Source organism: Mesoplodon densirostris, chromosome 8 (assembly GCF_025265405.1).
Source record: "Mesoplodon densirostris isolate mMesDen1 chromosome 8, mMesDen1 primary haplotype, whole genome shotgun sequence".
In the NCBI taxonomy this organism is placed as follows: Eukaryota; Metazoa; Chordata; class Mammalia; order Artiodactyla; family Ziphiidae; genus Mesoplodon; species Mesoplodon densirostris.
In genome coordinates, this window is record NC_082668.1 from 72,328,052 (window position 1) to 72,346,259 (window position 18,208).

At 41.6% G+C, this 18,208-nt stretch overlaps 1 protein-coding gene across 4 annotated transcripts in view; it reads right to left on the minus strand.

Annotated features, from left to right (window-relative positions):
* Positions 1-308: 308 nt before the first annotated feature.
* The window catches only part of CACNB4 (calcium voltage-gated channel auxiliary subunit beta 4), a 263,277-nt gene continuing 245,377 nt past the window's right edge, over positions 309-18,208 (minus strand). For all 4 annotated transcript variants that reach the window (XM_060107361.1, XM_060107363.1, XM_060107365.1 and 1 more), the window contains 3 exons: positions 16,590-16,685; positions 3,509-3,694; positions 309-908 (listed from right to left, as the gene is read on the minus strand). In XM_060107361.1, the coding sequence (XP_059963344.1) occupies positions 648-908; positions 3,509-3,694; positions 16,590-16,685 (543 nt within the window). In that variant the 3' untranslated portion in view covers positions 309-647. The remainder of the gene's footprint in view (positions 909-3,508; positions 3,695-16,589; positions 16,686-18,208) is intronic.

Genomic DNA, 18,208 nt, shown 5'->3' on the forward strand with positions numbered 1-18,208 from the left:
TCTGCATTAATTTGAGATTTTTTTTGGCACTATTAATACATTTAGTAAGTTTGAAAAGCCATTCTGGCAACGTTAACATATATTAAAATGTTTATACATTCCAACTTTAAGTGTAAATTTAGTCTCCAGCAAATAAATACCATAGCTGGTTTTGGCTTCTATTGGTATTTTGATTTTATTAATTAGTTTCTTTTTTTTTTTCAGATTTTTAAATTGATTACAACATGCTCAAGTAGACTTTCTAGTCGATTCACCCAAATTCCAACAGGAATTGGTTTATAAATTGGTTCCAACTGGAACTGGTCATTTGGAATTTCCAGCATGGGAAATTATTTTATATGTGCCTTGATAAGTACCTTAAATTACAAATTGATGTGTCTAAACCTAATGAAGAAAACAAAAGGTACTGTTATGTAAATGTTGCACTTAAAAATATCTCTATGATTGGGCATCTAATATCCATCTAGACTTAAGGGCATAATGTACAAATTTTTTTTTTTCTTTTTGCCCCTTCTTAGCATCAATGACAGCAGCCCATAAGCACAGTCAATACTGTGCTGTAGTTGCCGAGTTAAGATGATTGGTTGTATCCTAGCAGTGCAATGGCAAATTGTCAACAGATGAATATTTTGTTTGTTTCTGCAGACTCAAAGCCTATGTCGAGAGTCATGGCTATATCCCCCAGGCGATCCTCGGTTCCTATGAGGTTTGTAAGTGTCCTGGTATGAGTCAGGGTAATCTTCTTCCACGAGAGGGTAATGATCTCGGCTATGCTGGGAACTGGAAGACAAGCGGTTCCTACTCTTCCGAGCCCTTTCATTGTGATAATTTTCATCAGAGGTCATTAGACTTCGCCTTTCAATTGGAGAGTTCTCTGTGGAGTGGTTGCTGTACCTCATACGCTGACTCTAAAAATATCAGATGGTTCACTGGTTAAATTACAACAGCTTCATTCATCTAGAACATACAAATGTATGTACAACAGTAGGATCTGGACAATAAGATGCTAAATATCTGACTCAATAAAACATTCTGATGTACAAATGGTCTGCTCGAAATACCTCGTCTTATGTATTTGGGACACAACATGCAAAGATGCCAAAGTGCTGGTAGTTTATGAATTTAACTACATAATACTGCATAATTATGCTTCCTATCAAAAACACAGAATTTAAAGTTAGTTGCTGAATGGAACTTAATATGTTTACGAAGGCCTAATAATTCCACTTCTATTGCAAAATGAGGATTATTTTACTGTTGGGAAATAAGTTAAAGTTCAGAATAGCATCTGTTATTTTATTCCTCTCTTGAACTGATACAACCTTTCTCCTCCTAAAGTCACACACTTCATCTTTATTAGCTGAATGTTCCTGATACCTTTTAAAAATATTTTAATAAAATTATGATTTGTGCTACGCATAAAATATTTGTTTCCACATCCTACGTAAGACTCAGCAATATTCTCTCCAAAGAAGTACACAATAATTATGGAGCCAGTGAATTAATATATTTACAATTCTTGCCTCCTCAACTGAAATGTCCTGCAAAAATAATCTTCAGAATACAAACTAAATTCCTCTAATACCATTACTTGAAATTAATATCTTCAGACACTTATTTGAGCGCTCAGAAAAGGCTATTAACGCTTTTCTTCAAATCATGGGAAAACATGTATCATAGCTGTGTCTACCTGCTTAGGTAGGTTGCCTCAGTTAAGAAACAGGATGCTGATGAAACCAAAGACCCAGATGCATTTCCTCTAAAGGACACTCACCTGCACACAGCAGGAAGCTCATTCAACAGTCACAGCCTGTGCTGGGAGCCCCAACCAGGGGTCTCACAATTAAGTGCCCATGGTTACTAGGAGAAATAGGCCCCAGGATAAAGGGCACCACGGTAACTCAAGTGAAACTGGGAGAGGCACTCTACGTGGATGTCTTGAGGTAATAAGTCAGGAGTGTTTATTCATAAACAAAGTGCAACATTTCGTTTCCACCTACTAGTGTAGGTGGAAGCATATTGCTTCATGAATCCGTTTCTCACCCTACAATGTACAATTTGGAGCCAACCCAAACCAGTCAGTGGAATGCCACACTCGGATCAGCAGGCAGGCAGTGAAACAAGGAAGGAAAGAGTCCCAGTGCGCACATATACATTGCATATTACAATAGCCCGTTTCCCAAGTTCATTTCCAGCCTCGAAAGCTATTCATTTACATGGCAGTTTTTTGCTTACAAAGATGCAATTTTGTAAAAGAGTAATACAGTTATAATAACATTTGAGAGAGTGCCATTTATCTCAGAGTTAACTCTATATGATCTACAATTATGACTATCATTATAACCCATTAATACAAAACTAGTCATGATGCAAGAGAGCTCAATTGACTACCTGCTCCTCAGTCAGCTGGGGGTTTGGCCACATTCCAGCAGCGGCTTGGTAGATGGTACATAATCATTGATGGAGGAAGGCAAGATCCACTTTGTGTCATAATATCTCTGGCTCCCCACCTCTAGCCCTGAGTGCAGCACCAGAACAGCAGGAGAGCAAGCCTCCTGCTCCTACACTCGTCCCCAGCTTCCCTAAAGGACACTGGCCATAGCCGATGACCAAGGTGGGCCCTGCCCACCCCTAAGAAAACTCAGGGATTCACGACTGTTTCCAAACAAGGCGATTCTACTTATGTGCATGTTCTGTTTGGGCAAGCTAGAGGACAGGCCCCGCAGGCTCGGGGGGAAGGGTTAGGTAAGGGTGGCCATAAGGTCCATCTGTCTCAGATACCTTACTTAGCTAGCCCTGTGCCTGACAGTGCCACCACTGTATAATCCTTAAGAAGTGACACAGAGGGCTTCCCTGGTGGCGCAGTGGTTGAGAGTCTGCCTGCTGATGCAGGGGACGCGGGTTCGTGCCCCGGTCCGGGAAGATCCCACATGCCGCGGAGCGGCTGGGCCCGTGAGCCATGGCCGCTGAGCCTGCGCGTCCAGAGCCTGTGCTCCACAACGGAAGAGGCCACAACAGTGAGAGGCCGGAGTACAAAAAAAAAAAGAAGTGACACGGAGAGGTAATGGACAGTTGCATAGTAGGTAGAAAGTTTCTTAGCAGGGTTTAGACATAGGAGGGATGAATTTACCTAGGTAAAAGCCATTATAAATTAACAGAGAACAAAGTTCTAAGGAAAATGCCACTCTCAGGGTAACTTTGTCTAGGGTAGATCATGATTAGGTATCACTTTTTGAGTTTGTAAAAAAGTAAAATAGTCTGTATCTGTTAGAATCAATGTAGCCAAAAGATGTGAATCTGAAGAATTTTGTTGCCAAGACTTCAGAGCAAGTATATGAACCAAAATGACTTGAGTTTGTAAAAATGTAAAATAGTCTATATGATTAGGCAATACTTTAGATTTTTAATATAGTAACGCATGGCTCTCTAGGCCACTCCCAGTCTCCATCTCAATCAAGTTTCCTATAGAACCTTAAATGTAAGGATGTAAGAGCACAAGTGACACTACCTGTAACCCAGAAATTGCTGTCGGATATGGTGAGAGTGCTGTTGAGCCCAAATTCCTTCCAAGCAGTGGGGTCATGGGGGTGCTACTGGTCGTGTGAGTGGCACGCCAGTAGGCCTCAAGGTATTCTCCCAGATGTTCACACGCATCCTCCAGCTGGTTTTCATCCAGTATAACATCAAACATTTCCTGTAGATGATAAGGAAAATCCATTTTATTTCTACTTCAGGTTTTAGGCAATGAAAAATAAAATTTCACTGCATGTGGCTAATATTGTTTCTAATGTCCAGTAGCAAATATCAAACTTGAGGGGCTGTACTGGCAGTTGCTAAAGTTAAAGTCAAGTGAAGAACTGCACAGTTAACCATGCACAAATTTGGACATTTGCATAGAAATGGGAAAGTTCATGAAATATTTGAATCTTTCATTATTTAGAAAACAAAAGAGGTACATGTAAAAGTATTCTAAGGAGAATAGAGTGAAAACACATATGTATTCACATCTTTATCCATATATTCCTATAGATACTTACTGAATACATTCTTTTATATACTATATAAAAGTTTTGAATTATACTTCAGAATAAGAGAGAAGCAAGTTAATGGTACTGAAAGAGGCGTTCTAAAAATGTTTCGGTAACAAATGTATCACTGGAATAAACATTTCATCTCCCAAAGTAACTATGTTGGAGGAAATAACATTTACTTAGGTAATTTTTAGAATGTTGGTGAAAATGTTATCTGTCTCGTGGTAAAGCAATACAAAAGGTTTAGGATCAATAGTAGAAAACCACAGTATAGTGACTTCTGCCACCAGAGGATCATTGTGTGAAATGGTTAAAAAAGAACAAGAATGAATAATTGATTGCAGTGGTGGTAGGCAGGGAGTTGGGGGTAGTTCGCCCAAGAAGTATCTGGGGTCCATGTTTCTGTCAGTAAGGACTTTGTCCAACACCTGTTCTATAATCAGGAAGTTGTTCTTCAGCCCCAAAGGAGCAGAGTGGCCCCTCTGTCACTGCAGTGTGGTCAGGAACACAGAATATAACCAGGACACAGATTCCCTGGAGGGACAGTCAGATAACCGTGGCACCTCATAAAGAGAAAAGCCATTCCATGGGTAAGTGAAAGCACACCCCCGACTTTCAGCCGCTGAATCCACTCCTTCCCTCTTGCGCCACTTCCACCTGCTTTTACAAGCTCATTTTACCCAAAGAAGGAGCTCCCAGTAATGAATCAAATACAGGGTTACTGCCACCAACACTTGATGCGGCAGGTGGATTGTAGGTTTGTAACAACTGGATGATTCTGAGTTGGTGGTGGGTCAGCTGACTCACTCTCATCAGCACAAGGGCTCCCTGAAGCAGAAGTCACCATGGAAACAATCTCTCTCCCAACATTTACTCTTTGAATGTTTTCATCATGTTGATCTTTACTGAATATTTTGACCCTAATTTGCAAAGCAGTTTCAAAGTCCTTGGAGCAATGAGATACGTTTAGCAACTAGGAAAGAAATAAGGTGGCTTCAGTCTAAACCGACTGGTGTTTGAGAAGACTCAGCCAGTAGAAGTCATGTAGAAACCATTCCCCCACAAGAACACTTATTAGTGAATTTCAGATGGGTTTTTGCATATTTTACTCATTCATAAAATGTTTACTCGGTACCTATTCTGTGCTAGGCATTGTGCGTATACCGTGGCAAAGAAAACAGACTTCATCCCTATGCTCAAGAAGCATCCAGTCTCGGGGGAGAGACAAGTATTAAAATCCATAATACCCTACATCACACCAGGACTTTAATTCAGAATAAGAGACTGAGCCAGTGAATGTTCAGAGCTGCAGCTTTAAGTTCTGGATTTAGAAGGAGGCCCAGAGAGATATGTGAAAGTTAAATTTATGAGGGAGAGAAAATTATAAGTCAAAGAATTCTATCTGTAGAGGGAAGAGAATAAAACAAAGAGGAGCAAAGACACAATGGAAGAGACGATAGAGCCCATGAGAGAAGAGGAAAACAGCTAGTTTCTACAGTGTCAGTCAACATACATCCTTACAATAAATCCTCTTTCCACTAAAGCAAATCAAGGGAGTGTCTGTCTCCTGCAATCAAAAGCTCCCTCCCCCCATTAATCTAAGCCGTCAACAGTTACAAATATAGACTCTGAGAAATGTCTCTAATGCTCTGATACACACATTGCATCCTCTGATAGCATTGCAGTGCTAACTTGAGTGGAACAAGAACAGCCCCATCCCAAAGGGCGTGCACAGACTCAGAAAGATGACACAGGAAGAAGAAAGAGGAAACCGCACAGCACTGGAACAAGGGACCACTCTGTCAGCCACTCCAGGCTAAAATCGTCCACAAATTCTATTTGATCTGGAGTCTGCTGTTTACATAGTGTTATTTATGTTAACTGTATAATTCAATTAGGTAGATCTCATCCTTTAATGTGGGATCTCAACAATGTGTAATCTCAAGTCATTTCCTTGCTTTCGTAAGATCCCAGGTTAATGAACGCTCCAGGGACACTTGGACTGAGGGTTCTAACTATTACAGCCAGGATTGCAAAGTCCAGAGAGGGCAAAAAAGGTAAGCAGCCCTCATTGCAGAGTGTTATTTGAAAGAGATTTCTGTCTCCCTGGCTGTTCCACATGTTACATGGTCAGGGCTTCAGACACAATTAAACATACACTTAATTACAAGTAGTTTTAATAAAGTACTTCTCTTTGCCAATGGATAGAATTTGTATATATCAGCACATGGCTGTTTGCTGAAGCCTCAATCATTTCTAGGAAACTAAGCTTTTGCACTGCTAAAAAGACAGCTATATGATAGAAGATGATCTGAAATTGCTTTTAGGCTTTCAAAAGCACAGAGCAAAGCAAATTTCAGCCTCTGAATGAATACTGACATATGTGGCTTATTTCCAACTAAGAGGAATCTCACAGCCTGGATATCTGTGACAATTTTTCTTTTCAACTGTTTAGGAAATAACACAGCTGATTAGACCAGAGTGTTAGGAAATGAGGATAAGGGAGAAAAAAAAATTTTTTAATTATACAAAGAGAAATTCAACAAAAAGCAGCCGAATGAATTATGCAAACCAGCTTTGCCAATTTTTCATAAATTTAAAAGTTTGGGCTTCCCTGGTGGCACAGTGGTTAAGAATCTGACTGTCAATGCAGGGGACGTGGGTTTGGGCCCTGGTCTGGGAAGATCCCACAGGCTGCGGAGCAATTGAGCCCCTGCGCCACAGCTACTGAGCCTGTGCTCTAGAGCCCGCGCGCCACAACTACTGAGCCCACGCGCCACAATTACTGAGCCCGTGCACCACAACTACTGAAGCCCATGCGCCACAACTACTGAAGCCTGCGCACCTAGAGCCCGTGCTCTGCAACAGAGAAGCCACCACAATGAGAAGCCCGAGTTCTCCAACGAAGAGTAGACCCTGCTCGCCACAACTAGAGAAAGCCCCTGCACAGCAATGAAGACCCAATGCAGCCAAAAATAAATAAATAAAATAAATAAATTTATTTTAAAAAATGTTCAAGCCTAGCTAGCTCCTTACTGTGTAATACGTGAAGCCTCCAGCATGGGATATGGATGCAGAGAGCTATCTAATCAGGAGAAGAGGGTGTGGGTAATGGGACAGTTATGGGCAGTGAACAATTACCCACTCAGTGATACCATGCTCTTGGGACCGCCGGAGATAAGGGTAACGCTGAGCTGTTTTCAAAGCACCGACAGACACAGCACGCGCCTCTGACATTTTGTGATGGGATATTTTCTTCAGCTGAGGTGGGCAGAAATAATGCGGCTTCCAAAGTAAATAAGGAGTGAACAGAGGAGTCAAAACAAATCACCAGAAAACCAGGCAGAGTAGGTCCCTTTTCTGGACAACCTCTTTCAGAAAAATGAAAAACTAAAGCATTAGAAATAACAAGAGTGAAAAACATACCTCTAGCTTATCCAGTGGTCCAGAGAACAAAAATGACAGGGAAGAAAGGGAAAGATTGAAGCTGAATAAAATGGAAATGAAGAAAATCTGCAATAGCTTTAAAAAATTTTTTTAAGTATTTAAAGATCTGTCTAGTTCTTCATCCACAGAGTATCACAAACGTTCCTAAGGAAGGCACCTGAATTAGAGCAACCAACCATCCTGGTTTGCCGGGGACTGAGTGTTTCTGGGTACTTGGGACTATCAGTGCCAAAATCTGGAAAACTGGGGAGAAATGGAATGGTCAGTCACCCTAGTTTTTAGAAAAAATGGAGCACATTTCAGTTCCTACATTGACAACTGGAACAGGTTCCATTTATTTCTTTTACATTCTCTTGGGAGGGAAGATATAGAGAGAGTGGGTACGTCTTTCTTTATGAATGTGAAATATATACTTTCTAGCAAAGAGGGAGAATCTCATTAAAACAAACATAATTTCTTATATGTTTTATCTAGGAGTTGTTATTAAACATTTTTAAATAAAAAGTTTATAAAACTTAGAAATTAATTTTGCAGTTTAATCTTTTTTTTTTTTTTTTTTTCTTTTTGCGGTATGCGGGCCTCTCACTGTTGTGGCCTCTCCCGTTGCGGAGCACAGGATCCGGATGCGCAGGCCCAGCGGCCATGGCTCACGGGCCCAGCCGCTCCGCGGCATATGGGATCCCCCCAGACCGGGGCACGAACCCGTATCCCCTGCATCGGCAGGCGGACTCTTAACCACTGCGCCACCAGGGAGGCCCGTGCAGTTTAATCTTAACTTTTTAAAAAAGTTGGTGCATTACTAAATATTAGCTAGCCAGGGGATTAAATATATACAAACTCTCCCATGGTATATGCATTGCTTTACATTTATTTGTTGTGCAGATAAAACCTCACATGGGGCATCTTTCCTATTTCTAAGTGGAAAAAAGAAATAATAGGGGTGAGCATAATTTTACTTCTTTGTTATTAGAATATAGAGATCCTGAATTTGCCACCATTAAAAAAAAAAAAAAAAGCCTGGCAAGTACTATTCAGTGAAATAATATGGCTGAATGGCAACTATGCAATGCTAATTATAAAATAACCAACCAATGTTTCTTTCATATCAAAATTGTATTCTTTATATTATTAAAGCTTTTGAATTCCTGAGTACTCAACTCACTGGTCAACTAGTGATAGGAAACTCTAAGTTAAAGGGATTTTGAAAGATTTAGGAGATCTCATGGGGTTAAAGGAAAGCCTACCAATATCATGGGGCTCTAGCAGTTAGTTTCAGGTACAGTTTCCACTTTAATGAGCCAAAAGGGAAAGACAATCCGAATTCCTGCCACTGATGGGTGGGGAAAACATGAAGGCAAAGAATACAGTGACTTTGATCCCTTCTAGTTCCTCTCTTTTAATGATCCGTGACATTCATTCTGAACCCAACCACATTTTCCTCACCACACCCATCCATCCTGTCCGTTCTTTTTTTTTTTAAAGATAGTCCTGCTTTTTATTTATTTATTTATTTGACCGCGCTGTGTGGCTTGTGGGATCTTAGTTCCCTGACCAGGGATTAAATCTGGGGCCATGGCAGGGAAAGCTCTGAGTACTAACCACTGGACTGCCTGGGAACTCCCATCCTGTCCACTCTTATTCTTCAAAGATTATAACAACATTTATCCATGCTACTGTCTGCAGAAAAGACACCCAGTGTTTTTGTTAAGTTCATATTAATCCAATGCTTTAAATCATAGTATTGAAGTATCCCTAACTTGGTATATCTAAGTTGGGTGGCTGAAATTCCTGCAAGAGTAGTCGCCTTAGGACTGAGAGAAACTAGATCCCATGTGGCCTTGTTTCATGAAGGAAACATCTGAAATCAATTATTCTCTTTTTTCAAAAGTAATGCTGTGAATTAAACTATGACCATCCAGAGGCTCTGTAATAATGAATGCACCAATGGGGATGGTGCTTCAGGTAGGTGAATTCACACAATTCTAAATAATTTAAATAAAATTACTGGAAAAGGGAGGTGGAAAATTACTACCATGAGAGCAATACTATTGTGATAGGATACTGAGCACCGTCACTCACTTCAGAGTTCCTGTGTTTAATAAATCTGAGTCCATTCAGCAATGGAAAATGAAGAGTGACAGAAGAGAATGACCATGGTTACTGTAGTGTTAGAGGATGCAAGACTGTGGAGGAGACATACTCCCCTCTAGCAGAGAGAGAGATCAATGTCATTTTACACTCACAGAAAAATTACAGAGCTCAAAGAACCAGGGTCAGCCTTTGGTAACACAAACCAGCTTGTAGCTAAGTAGGATTAAAGGATTACATTTCATTTATATGTTCAATTGTCTGCCTATCTGCTCTTCTCACCATGCATTACGTAGCTCTTGTGACCATAGTACTGGGGCAATTTGAACTTTGCGCTTCTTAAAATGTACTATTTTCAACCTCTCTGAAAAGGAAAAGGGCACCAATACCTGGTAGAAGCAAAATGAAATCCAACACTATAGTGTACAGAAGGCTATGCCAAATGCAAATTCAGGCTGGTCATATAAAAATACATATATGAAAAGGGCTTATGGGTTCTAGTCTCACAAACCCCTTTTCTGTCTGCATCCCAACTTTTCTTTTGTGAATCCAGAGAAGGCAATGAAGGAAAGTTCCTCCCTCTTCCAGAGTAGAACTATTCAGTAGCCCATCCTCCCAGCTCATCTTTCTGTTTGTGGCAGATTAAAAATGGCCACAAGTTCTCTGACACTCCCTGCATAGAGACGGAGGGTTTATGTCCCCTCTCCTTGAATCTGAGCAGCCTCTACGTTCCCTTGTCTAGCAGAAGGCTGTGGAAGTGATACTGAGCCAATATCCAAGCCCAGTATCTAAGTTAAAGGGAGTGGAATACTTGCTTTTGGAGCCCTGGGAGCTGCCATGTAAGAAGCTCATATTCCTGTTGGAAAGATCTTGTGGAAGAGCCCTGAGACCACGCAGAGAGGGAGAGGAGCTGGCTGAGCCCAGCCTTCCAACCATTCCTGCTAAGGGACCAGGTCAGCCACCAGCTGAGTACCACCAAGTGGTTGTCATTTGAAGTCACTAAGTTTTGGGGTAGTTTGTTGCACAGAAATAGGTAACCAGAACCTTGTCCTAGAACAAGGATGGCAACTTTGGTGGGCTGGCTACATTGGGCCTGCCTCCTGCTTCTATAAACAAAATTTGACTGGAACACTTGTATTTGTTTACATACTGTGTGTGGCTGCTTTCCTGCTACCAAGGCAGAGTTATGTAGTTTTGTTAAGACCACATGGCCCACAAAGCCTAAAATATTTACTACATGGCTCTTTACTGAAAAAGTTTGCTGACCCCACTCTTAGAAGAAGCCTCACCCATGAAACCCATGATTCTCTCTACAGGAGAATATATAATAGCCCGTCTGTTTCCATTCACTCTCTAAAGTCTTGCTAGATGAGGAGACAGAGATCTTACCCTGGCTTTGCCCAAGGTGCATGACCTTTGGAAAGCCAGTTCACCTCTCTTGGTTTCAGTCCCCTCATTTGTCTTTGTTTGTTTGTTTGTTTGTTTTTGCGGTCAGTCCCCTCATTTGTAACATGATCAGTCTTTCCTTAGAGCTGTGCCATGAAACACTAAAATGGTTCTATAGTCAAAATTCAGGGGAAGCATTGTACACGACCTATCCTAATGGAGATATAAAATGCTCGTTGGCACATTAAGGCTCTTGTTGTAAAGAAACCAGTCTACGTTTGTTTACTTAGGTGTTTTCTCAAACATTTTTGGTACCAAAGTGCTTTCCACCTGTTGACATTGCATATGGAACCTGTAGTGGGAAGAACACACTCCAGGAAATACTACACAGGGTGCTTTTCAAGTTCCCTTTTTGCTTCAATAGTCCCTGAGTTCATTTTTCTGGCTATAGAGAGTCAACTTTTTTCAGTACTCTTTTAGACTTCCCTTTCTAGAGACTGCCGCCTTTAATTTCTTAGCAATGTGAGATTCCACCAGTGTAATTTGCTGACTTTTCAGACTGGAGACGCAGTGGCCAATTTAGCAAGTTGCAAATTCTCCTAGAGGAACTAAAATGACACAGTGATCACTCGTCTTTGGATGAAAATGATAATTATGGTCTTGAAGTAGGGTAGGGACAAATGCAGATACATTTTGAGACTACTACTGGTTTTTATAGTCTAAAGATTTTTTTCGTGAATGCCAAAATAGAGTGTACAATTCCTTCTTAGCATTACAAATGCTATTCAAACAATAGTAAATGAACATGTTTAATAATATAAAGAGTGTTTAGAAAATTTTTTTTTTCTTTTTTTTGCAGTACGTGGGCCTCTCACTGCTGTGGCCTCTCCTATTGTGGAGCACAGGCTCTGGATGCGCAGGCTCAGCGGCCATGGCTCACGGGCCCAGCCCCTCCACGGCGTGTGGGATCTTCCCGGACCGGGCATGAACCCGTGTCCCCTGCATCGGCAGGCGGACTCTCAACCACTGTGCCACCCGGGAAGCCCAGAAAATATTAAATACAAGGTAACCTTGCTTATCCAGACTGCTTGTTTAGAATTCCAGGTTATCGAACCAATTATATAAAACAAGGAAGTGTTTACCCTGCTGAAATAATGACAGGGTAAAGCTGCCTTCTCAGTGCATGAGGCTGTTGGAGTTTCCTGACACGAGGACACATCCTAAGGCAGCTCACAGTATTATGTGCATTTAAGTGCACGTATCTTTTCTTGGTTCCAGCTATTTCAGATGTAACATGTACTGTATACATACTCGACTATCAACGGTCTCAGCAGCTAAAATACATCAATTTTAATAAGATACAAGTTATTTTCTCTAGTAATTATTAGGAATAAATGTTAATAAAGTCATTCTCATAAAAAGATCAAATTAAAAAGGAACAAGTTCAATTCACCTGAAATGCATCTCAAGGAATCACTTACTGAGACTTCTTATAACATTATTAACCAAAACTTGTGTAGATATTCATCTAAACCAGTGGTTCTCAACCAGGAGTGACGTTTTTCCCTAAGGGGCATTTCACAATGTCTAAAGATATTTTCGGTTTCCACAATTTGGGGTTTGTTACTGGCCAGAGGTGCTGCTAAAATCCTACAGTGTACAGGACAGCTCCCTATAATAAAAAATTATCCAAACTACAATGTCAATTGTGGAGAAACCCTGATCTAATTTCTCTTTTAATCTAAAAGAGATTTATAAAGTAGTATCTGCAAGGATATTTATGACCTAACAAATTGTTTGCCAAGAGTTGACTCAACCAATGGAACCTTTTTAGACTATCTGCTCCTTGAAGGCAGGAACGTGCCTTTGTCTCTCTAGCACCTAGCAAGGTAACAGGCCTAAAGCTTAAATAATGTTTGCTGAGTGTATTTTAGTTCTCGCCAAGAAGGTTGATTGTAGGTGAGCTATACAGAATTGAAATGACTAAATATTTGAGTTTGTCTGGTTTAACCATATGGAGACATGGATACCACGTCTTCAGACGTGCCCACATGTCATTCTGTGAAACATCTTAATCATGTTTTGAAACAATAAGCATATTACTTGACTTGATATATCTTCTGCTTATGTTTATACTCTCCTTTTCCCTGGGCTCTAAAAGCCTCATGATTTCAATAACACGTCTGTGCTGATCACTTCCAAAATCTAGATAGAATCAGAGTGTCAGAGTTGGGAAGGGATGTTAGCTACCATAGCCTTCAGCCTTCACCAGAGGAGATTCCTTCCAGGACACCTGACATCAGGTCCTAGAGCCCACTCCACCCCCATCCCTGCCACCAACTGAACGCGATTAGAGACAAGCTCTCTACTTGGAAAGCCGTCCCATTCTTCTCAGCATTTGCATTTGAGCAGATATGTGAAATGCCTTCCTCCTGTTGGGTGAGTCTGATCACCGTGTCAAATGAAATTACACAGGTCTAAGTGCCCTCAAGTCCCCCCAGATCTGCTCCCCCATATTCCCACAGATCTTAGCTCCACGTCTGGGGCCTCACAGAACCAGTACTGCCCTCACAGTGTGGATCTCTACATAACTGAACTCAGACACGGCCAATGAGATCTGAGCTATGAATCCGTGTTTTTCCTTTCGTACCTTCCCGCTTCATTTTCCGCCATTTAAGCAGGTGGCAGGGTCTGTGCTTCCTTGTCTGGTGGGGGAGGGAGGTGTCTGTGGCAGGAAATTGCCAGCTCTCCATTTCCCCTTCTGGATTTTGTGTCCCCAAAGCCTAAATTGGTTGGAAACATTTTGTGCTAACTGCCTCTGGAAACAAAAGAAGGTGAGGATGCTTTTAGATACAACAAAAGCAGAGAGTTCCTTTAACAGTAACAAGAGGGGGGGAAAAGGAAGATACCTCCACTCTCCCAGACAGAGAAGAGAAGGGAGCTCTCTTGCCAATGTCCCAGAGAGGAGGGGCTACGTGTCTCCCAGCCTTGCCAAAGACCCCCTGTTTCCGATAAGGTCTGATGCAGCACAGCCTCCATCCTTAAGGACCACATGGATTTGGCCAATGAATAGGTTGTCTGCATTGGAACTCTCCCCCTCACTCCCTCAACTTCCTGCCAGCCCCACCCTTTGCCTTTGTTCTGCCCTGGATTAGGGTAAAGGCAGTTGCAAGCGTGGCTAAACATCCTGCCTGCCCAGTGGGCTAAGGGGTCAAAGTAGAAAATGAGCTATTTCTTGCACATCGAAGTTGGGGGCCAGAGATCCATCTATACTACACAGCTATGTGTACTAGTGGAGCAGTACGGTGGACAGAGCTTTGCTGGAGTCAGACAAACGGGTTGAATCTTGGGGCCCACTTATTTTTTTTTAAATTTTTATATTGGAGCACAGTTGATTAACAATTAATTGTGACCTCCAACAAATTTCTTAGTGGGGACTTAGCTTTCTCCTGTAGGAAGTAAGGATAGTATTATCTACTGTGGCGGTCATAGAGGTGCATGCCAAGACTTCCCCTGGAGTGAGAACCTGCTGTGCTGAGTGCAGTGAGCAGACAGCCTTGGGCTGCTGCACCTTCAGGATCCACCAGGGCATTCAAGCAAGGACCTGCTCTCCCCAGGCTGCTCCCAGCCACCGCCTGAGCACAGCACGTAGACTAGAGCCTAAATGTTTCTGCCCAACATGAGGCTCCTCTAGTGCTCTGGCGAGTCCCCAGCTCCGAGTGGGAGATTTTCTCAAGGCTACATCACAGTCTGAGGCTCCTCCTACCCACTTTTTCCTTCCCCCTTTCCTTTCACAGAGTCAGAACTACATCAGGTCTGAAAGCTGTACCTGCCAGTTCTGTCCCTGTTCCCTTTTTCCTCTCATAGGCATTTTCCCTAATAAATCTGTACTTCGAATTCCACTTAAGTCTCTGCTTCCCAGAAGACCCAAACTGATATAACTACCCCTAGAAAACTGTTCTAAAAATTGGAAACAATAGCCTACTTCCTGTCTTTTGGTAGCTGCTAAAAAAAGGTTAGCTTCCTTCAACTGGGACGCATTAGAGTCAGGGACTGGGTAATACATTCTCCTATATTCGCTCAGTGCTTTAATCATACATTCCATTGTGTAAGTGGACTTCAATAGTCAGCAATGTGTCTGTCTAACTACAGTTAGACTTAACATAGGACTCCAGACTCCGGGCTATCCAAATTACCTGTGTGTGAATAGGTGGGTTCGATTGGGGAGAAAATTGGCTTCAGAGCCAGATAGATCTAAATCTAATCCTAATTTGCTGTGTGACCTTAAGGAAATCCCTTAACCTCTCTGTCTTCAGTCACCTCAACTATATAATGGGGATAATACTGCCCTACCTTACTAAGTAACTGTGAGGGTTAGAGAGAGTAACTGTAAGGGTTAGAGATGATCTATATAAAGCACCTAGCGCAGTGTCTGGCCCATTGTAAGCATCGAATAAGAGAATGCATTGCCTGTACATCCTTATTCTTACCCTGTACTCTTATTGCCTGTACCTCCTTTCATTCATTTGATATTTATTGTGGGCCTAGTATGATAGGAACTTGAGACACAACAGTGAACCAGACACGCACAGATCCTTGCAGAGCCTGACAGGTAGGCATGGCACAGCGCAAAGTACATCCAGTAATTATAACAGAAACACTTAGATGGTGCTTATTATATGTTAGGTACTGTTCTAAGAGCTCTATTACACATTCACTCATTGAGATTTTACACCAAACCAACGAGGTAGGTATTTGCTCAAGATTACATAACTAGGGATGTAATCCCTAGTGTAGATTAGTATGGATTTGAACCCAGGCAGTCTGGATCCAGAGTCTGTACTTTTAAGAGCTACGCTGTGTTGCTTCTCTAAACATTTGAATTGAATTTTATGATTCCACAGAGCATGAATGATCCTTACATAAGCATATAACAAAATCTAGTCAATTAAATCAGTAGGAAAAACAGTTATTTCCTTCAGAGAAACACAGGCACAGAAATAGTAAGTCAGCCGAGCAGGTGTAGACATTGGTGACCCACATGGTAGCAGTTACCACTCCTACACCCCCACCTCCTCACCATTTGCTCAGCTTCAAACTCAGCAGCTGTTTTCTGGCAATGGCATTAGAAGAAAAGTTGCTCTAATATGGTTTTTCATCTTACTTAACCCTGACCTTTTCATCTGCTATAACCACAGGGCTCTTCTAGTTCTAATAAATTCTCAATTTTCAATGTCATAATCTATTATGCCTCTAGGAACTTTCTGTCAGAAAAGTTAAAGGAGTCAAATCAGTATGTTTTATTTGTTGTTTTCTTTTTATAAAACTGTCCACATGACTGCATTAAATAGTTTGCTGACTGTTTGCAAGGCAATCAAGGTGGCAGTAAGGACATCAGACCCTGGACACCAAGTTCATTTCTTATTACGTGGCAGACACCACACAGCTCTGGATGCCTGGGTAAGCCAACATGACAGCAGCAGTTTGTTCCAAGAAATCCTTTAGATATATGACAACATACCATCATCATGACCGTTCTAGAATAAAAACGACAATGCTAATATGATCAAAACAAAACCTACCAACCTCTCCTAACTAGCCAAGAATGATTAAGACCAAAAAAATGATTGTACTTACAGGGGGACATTGTGCAAGTTTATCAGCTGCCACCAGTTGAACATTTAAGTGTTTACTTTGGGACTTTCCTCTAGATTTAATCAACCGCTGTAAAACCTGATAGAAGAAGACATGAATCTGAGATACTGTCAATGAGTTGAAAGAAAACCAAATAAATCCAGACCTTTTTTCATAGTCTATTTAGCCTGAGAATTAATAGGGAGGAAATATAATATAACAAGTCATATATATATATATATAAAATCTCTGTAATGACATCAGCCACTTACACTGGCTTTCAGTTATAGTGGATTTGACATGTTCATCCTATTCTCGCTCCATGTGAGGTCTTGGTGGGATCTGGAGTTCCCATCCTAGATTTTACCCAGAGATTTCAAAGAAAGCCCTGCAAAAGTGGAGGCACTGATCTGTACCAGGTCATTTATGTCCAAATTTAGTTCAGTAATATTTTGGTTCACTATCTCAATGTCAGATAAATATAAGAGTTACATATATTTAACACTTTGTGTCACTGATAATTAAGGCATTCCAGTCTAATCTTACATTAAAGGACAATTTTATGATCGAAATCTAGGTAGAACATTTGTACTGGTGTATTGCTACGTATAAACCAGGGATATACCTATGTCTTTTGGGTACGGCTGTAACTGCATTTTTCCATATACTCATCTTTCCCTTAATTTTTTTTTTTTTTTTTTTTTGTGGTATGCGGGCCTCTCATTGTTGTGGCCTCTCCCGTTGCGGAGCACAGGCTCTGGACGCGCAGGCTCAGCAGCCATGGCTCACGGGCCTAGCCGCTCCGCGGCATGTGGGATCTTCCTGGACCAGGGCACAAACCTATGTCCCCTGCATCGGCAGGCGGCGTCTCAACCACTGCGCCACCAGGGAAGCCCTCCCTTAATATTTTTTTCAGCTGAAGTAAGACCCTTCCCCCCAACTACTACTAATCTATGAGGCTCAATGATATCTCAGCACACATATCCACAGGAGTCCCCGTTCCTGCACTTATGGACCCCACGGTGACTGGGGCGAGAGGGGTTGAAATCTATTCCACTGCAGTGAAGGGTGCTTGAATCCCCTTCAGTTCTGGGTCAAAGAGACTCCAAGTGCTCAAGGTATTTTCAATCCATTTTAATGATTCCCCAAAGGTCCTGGTTTGGTCAGGATTCCCAAGCTCATTCTGCACAGAACCAGTGCCTGTAGAGATGGAAGGCTGAGAAGCTCAGAAGCATTGGGAAGGGCACATTCTCTACCTGTGAGAGGAGACCCCTGTTCTGGTTGGAAGTTGAATTGGCATTTAAGCAAGAAAATGCACTCCTAGGGCCACAGAAAAGAAACTGATTGTTAAGGTAGTACCTCCCAAGGGTATCCATTTCATATTAACTTTTTAGAACATCATCACTTTTTAAAATTTAATTAATTATTTATTGGCCACACCACGTGGCATGAGGGATTTTAGTTCCCTGAACAGTGGTTGAACCCATGTCCCCTGCAGTGGAAGCATGGAGTCCCAACCACTGGACCACCAGGGAATTCCCCATCATCACTTTTTTTTTCAAATTTCTATATTAATTTTTAAAAGCAATCTCATTGTACTCTGTTTTTATAAATGTGCAATC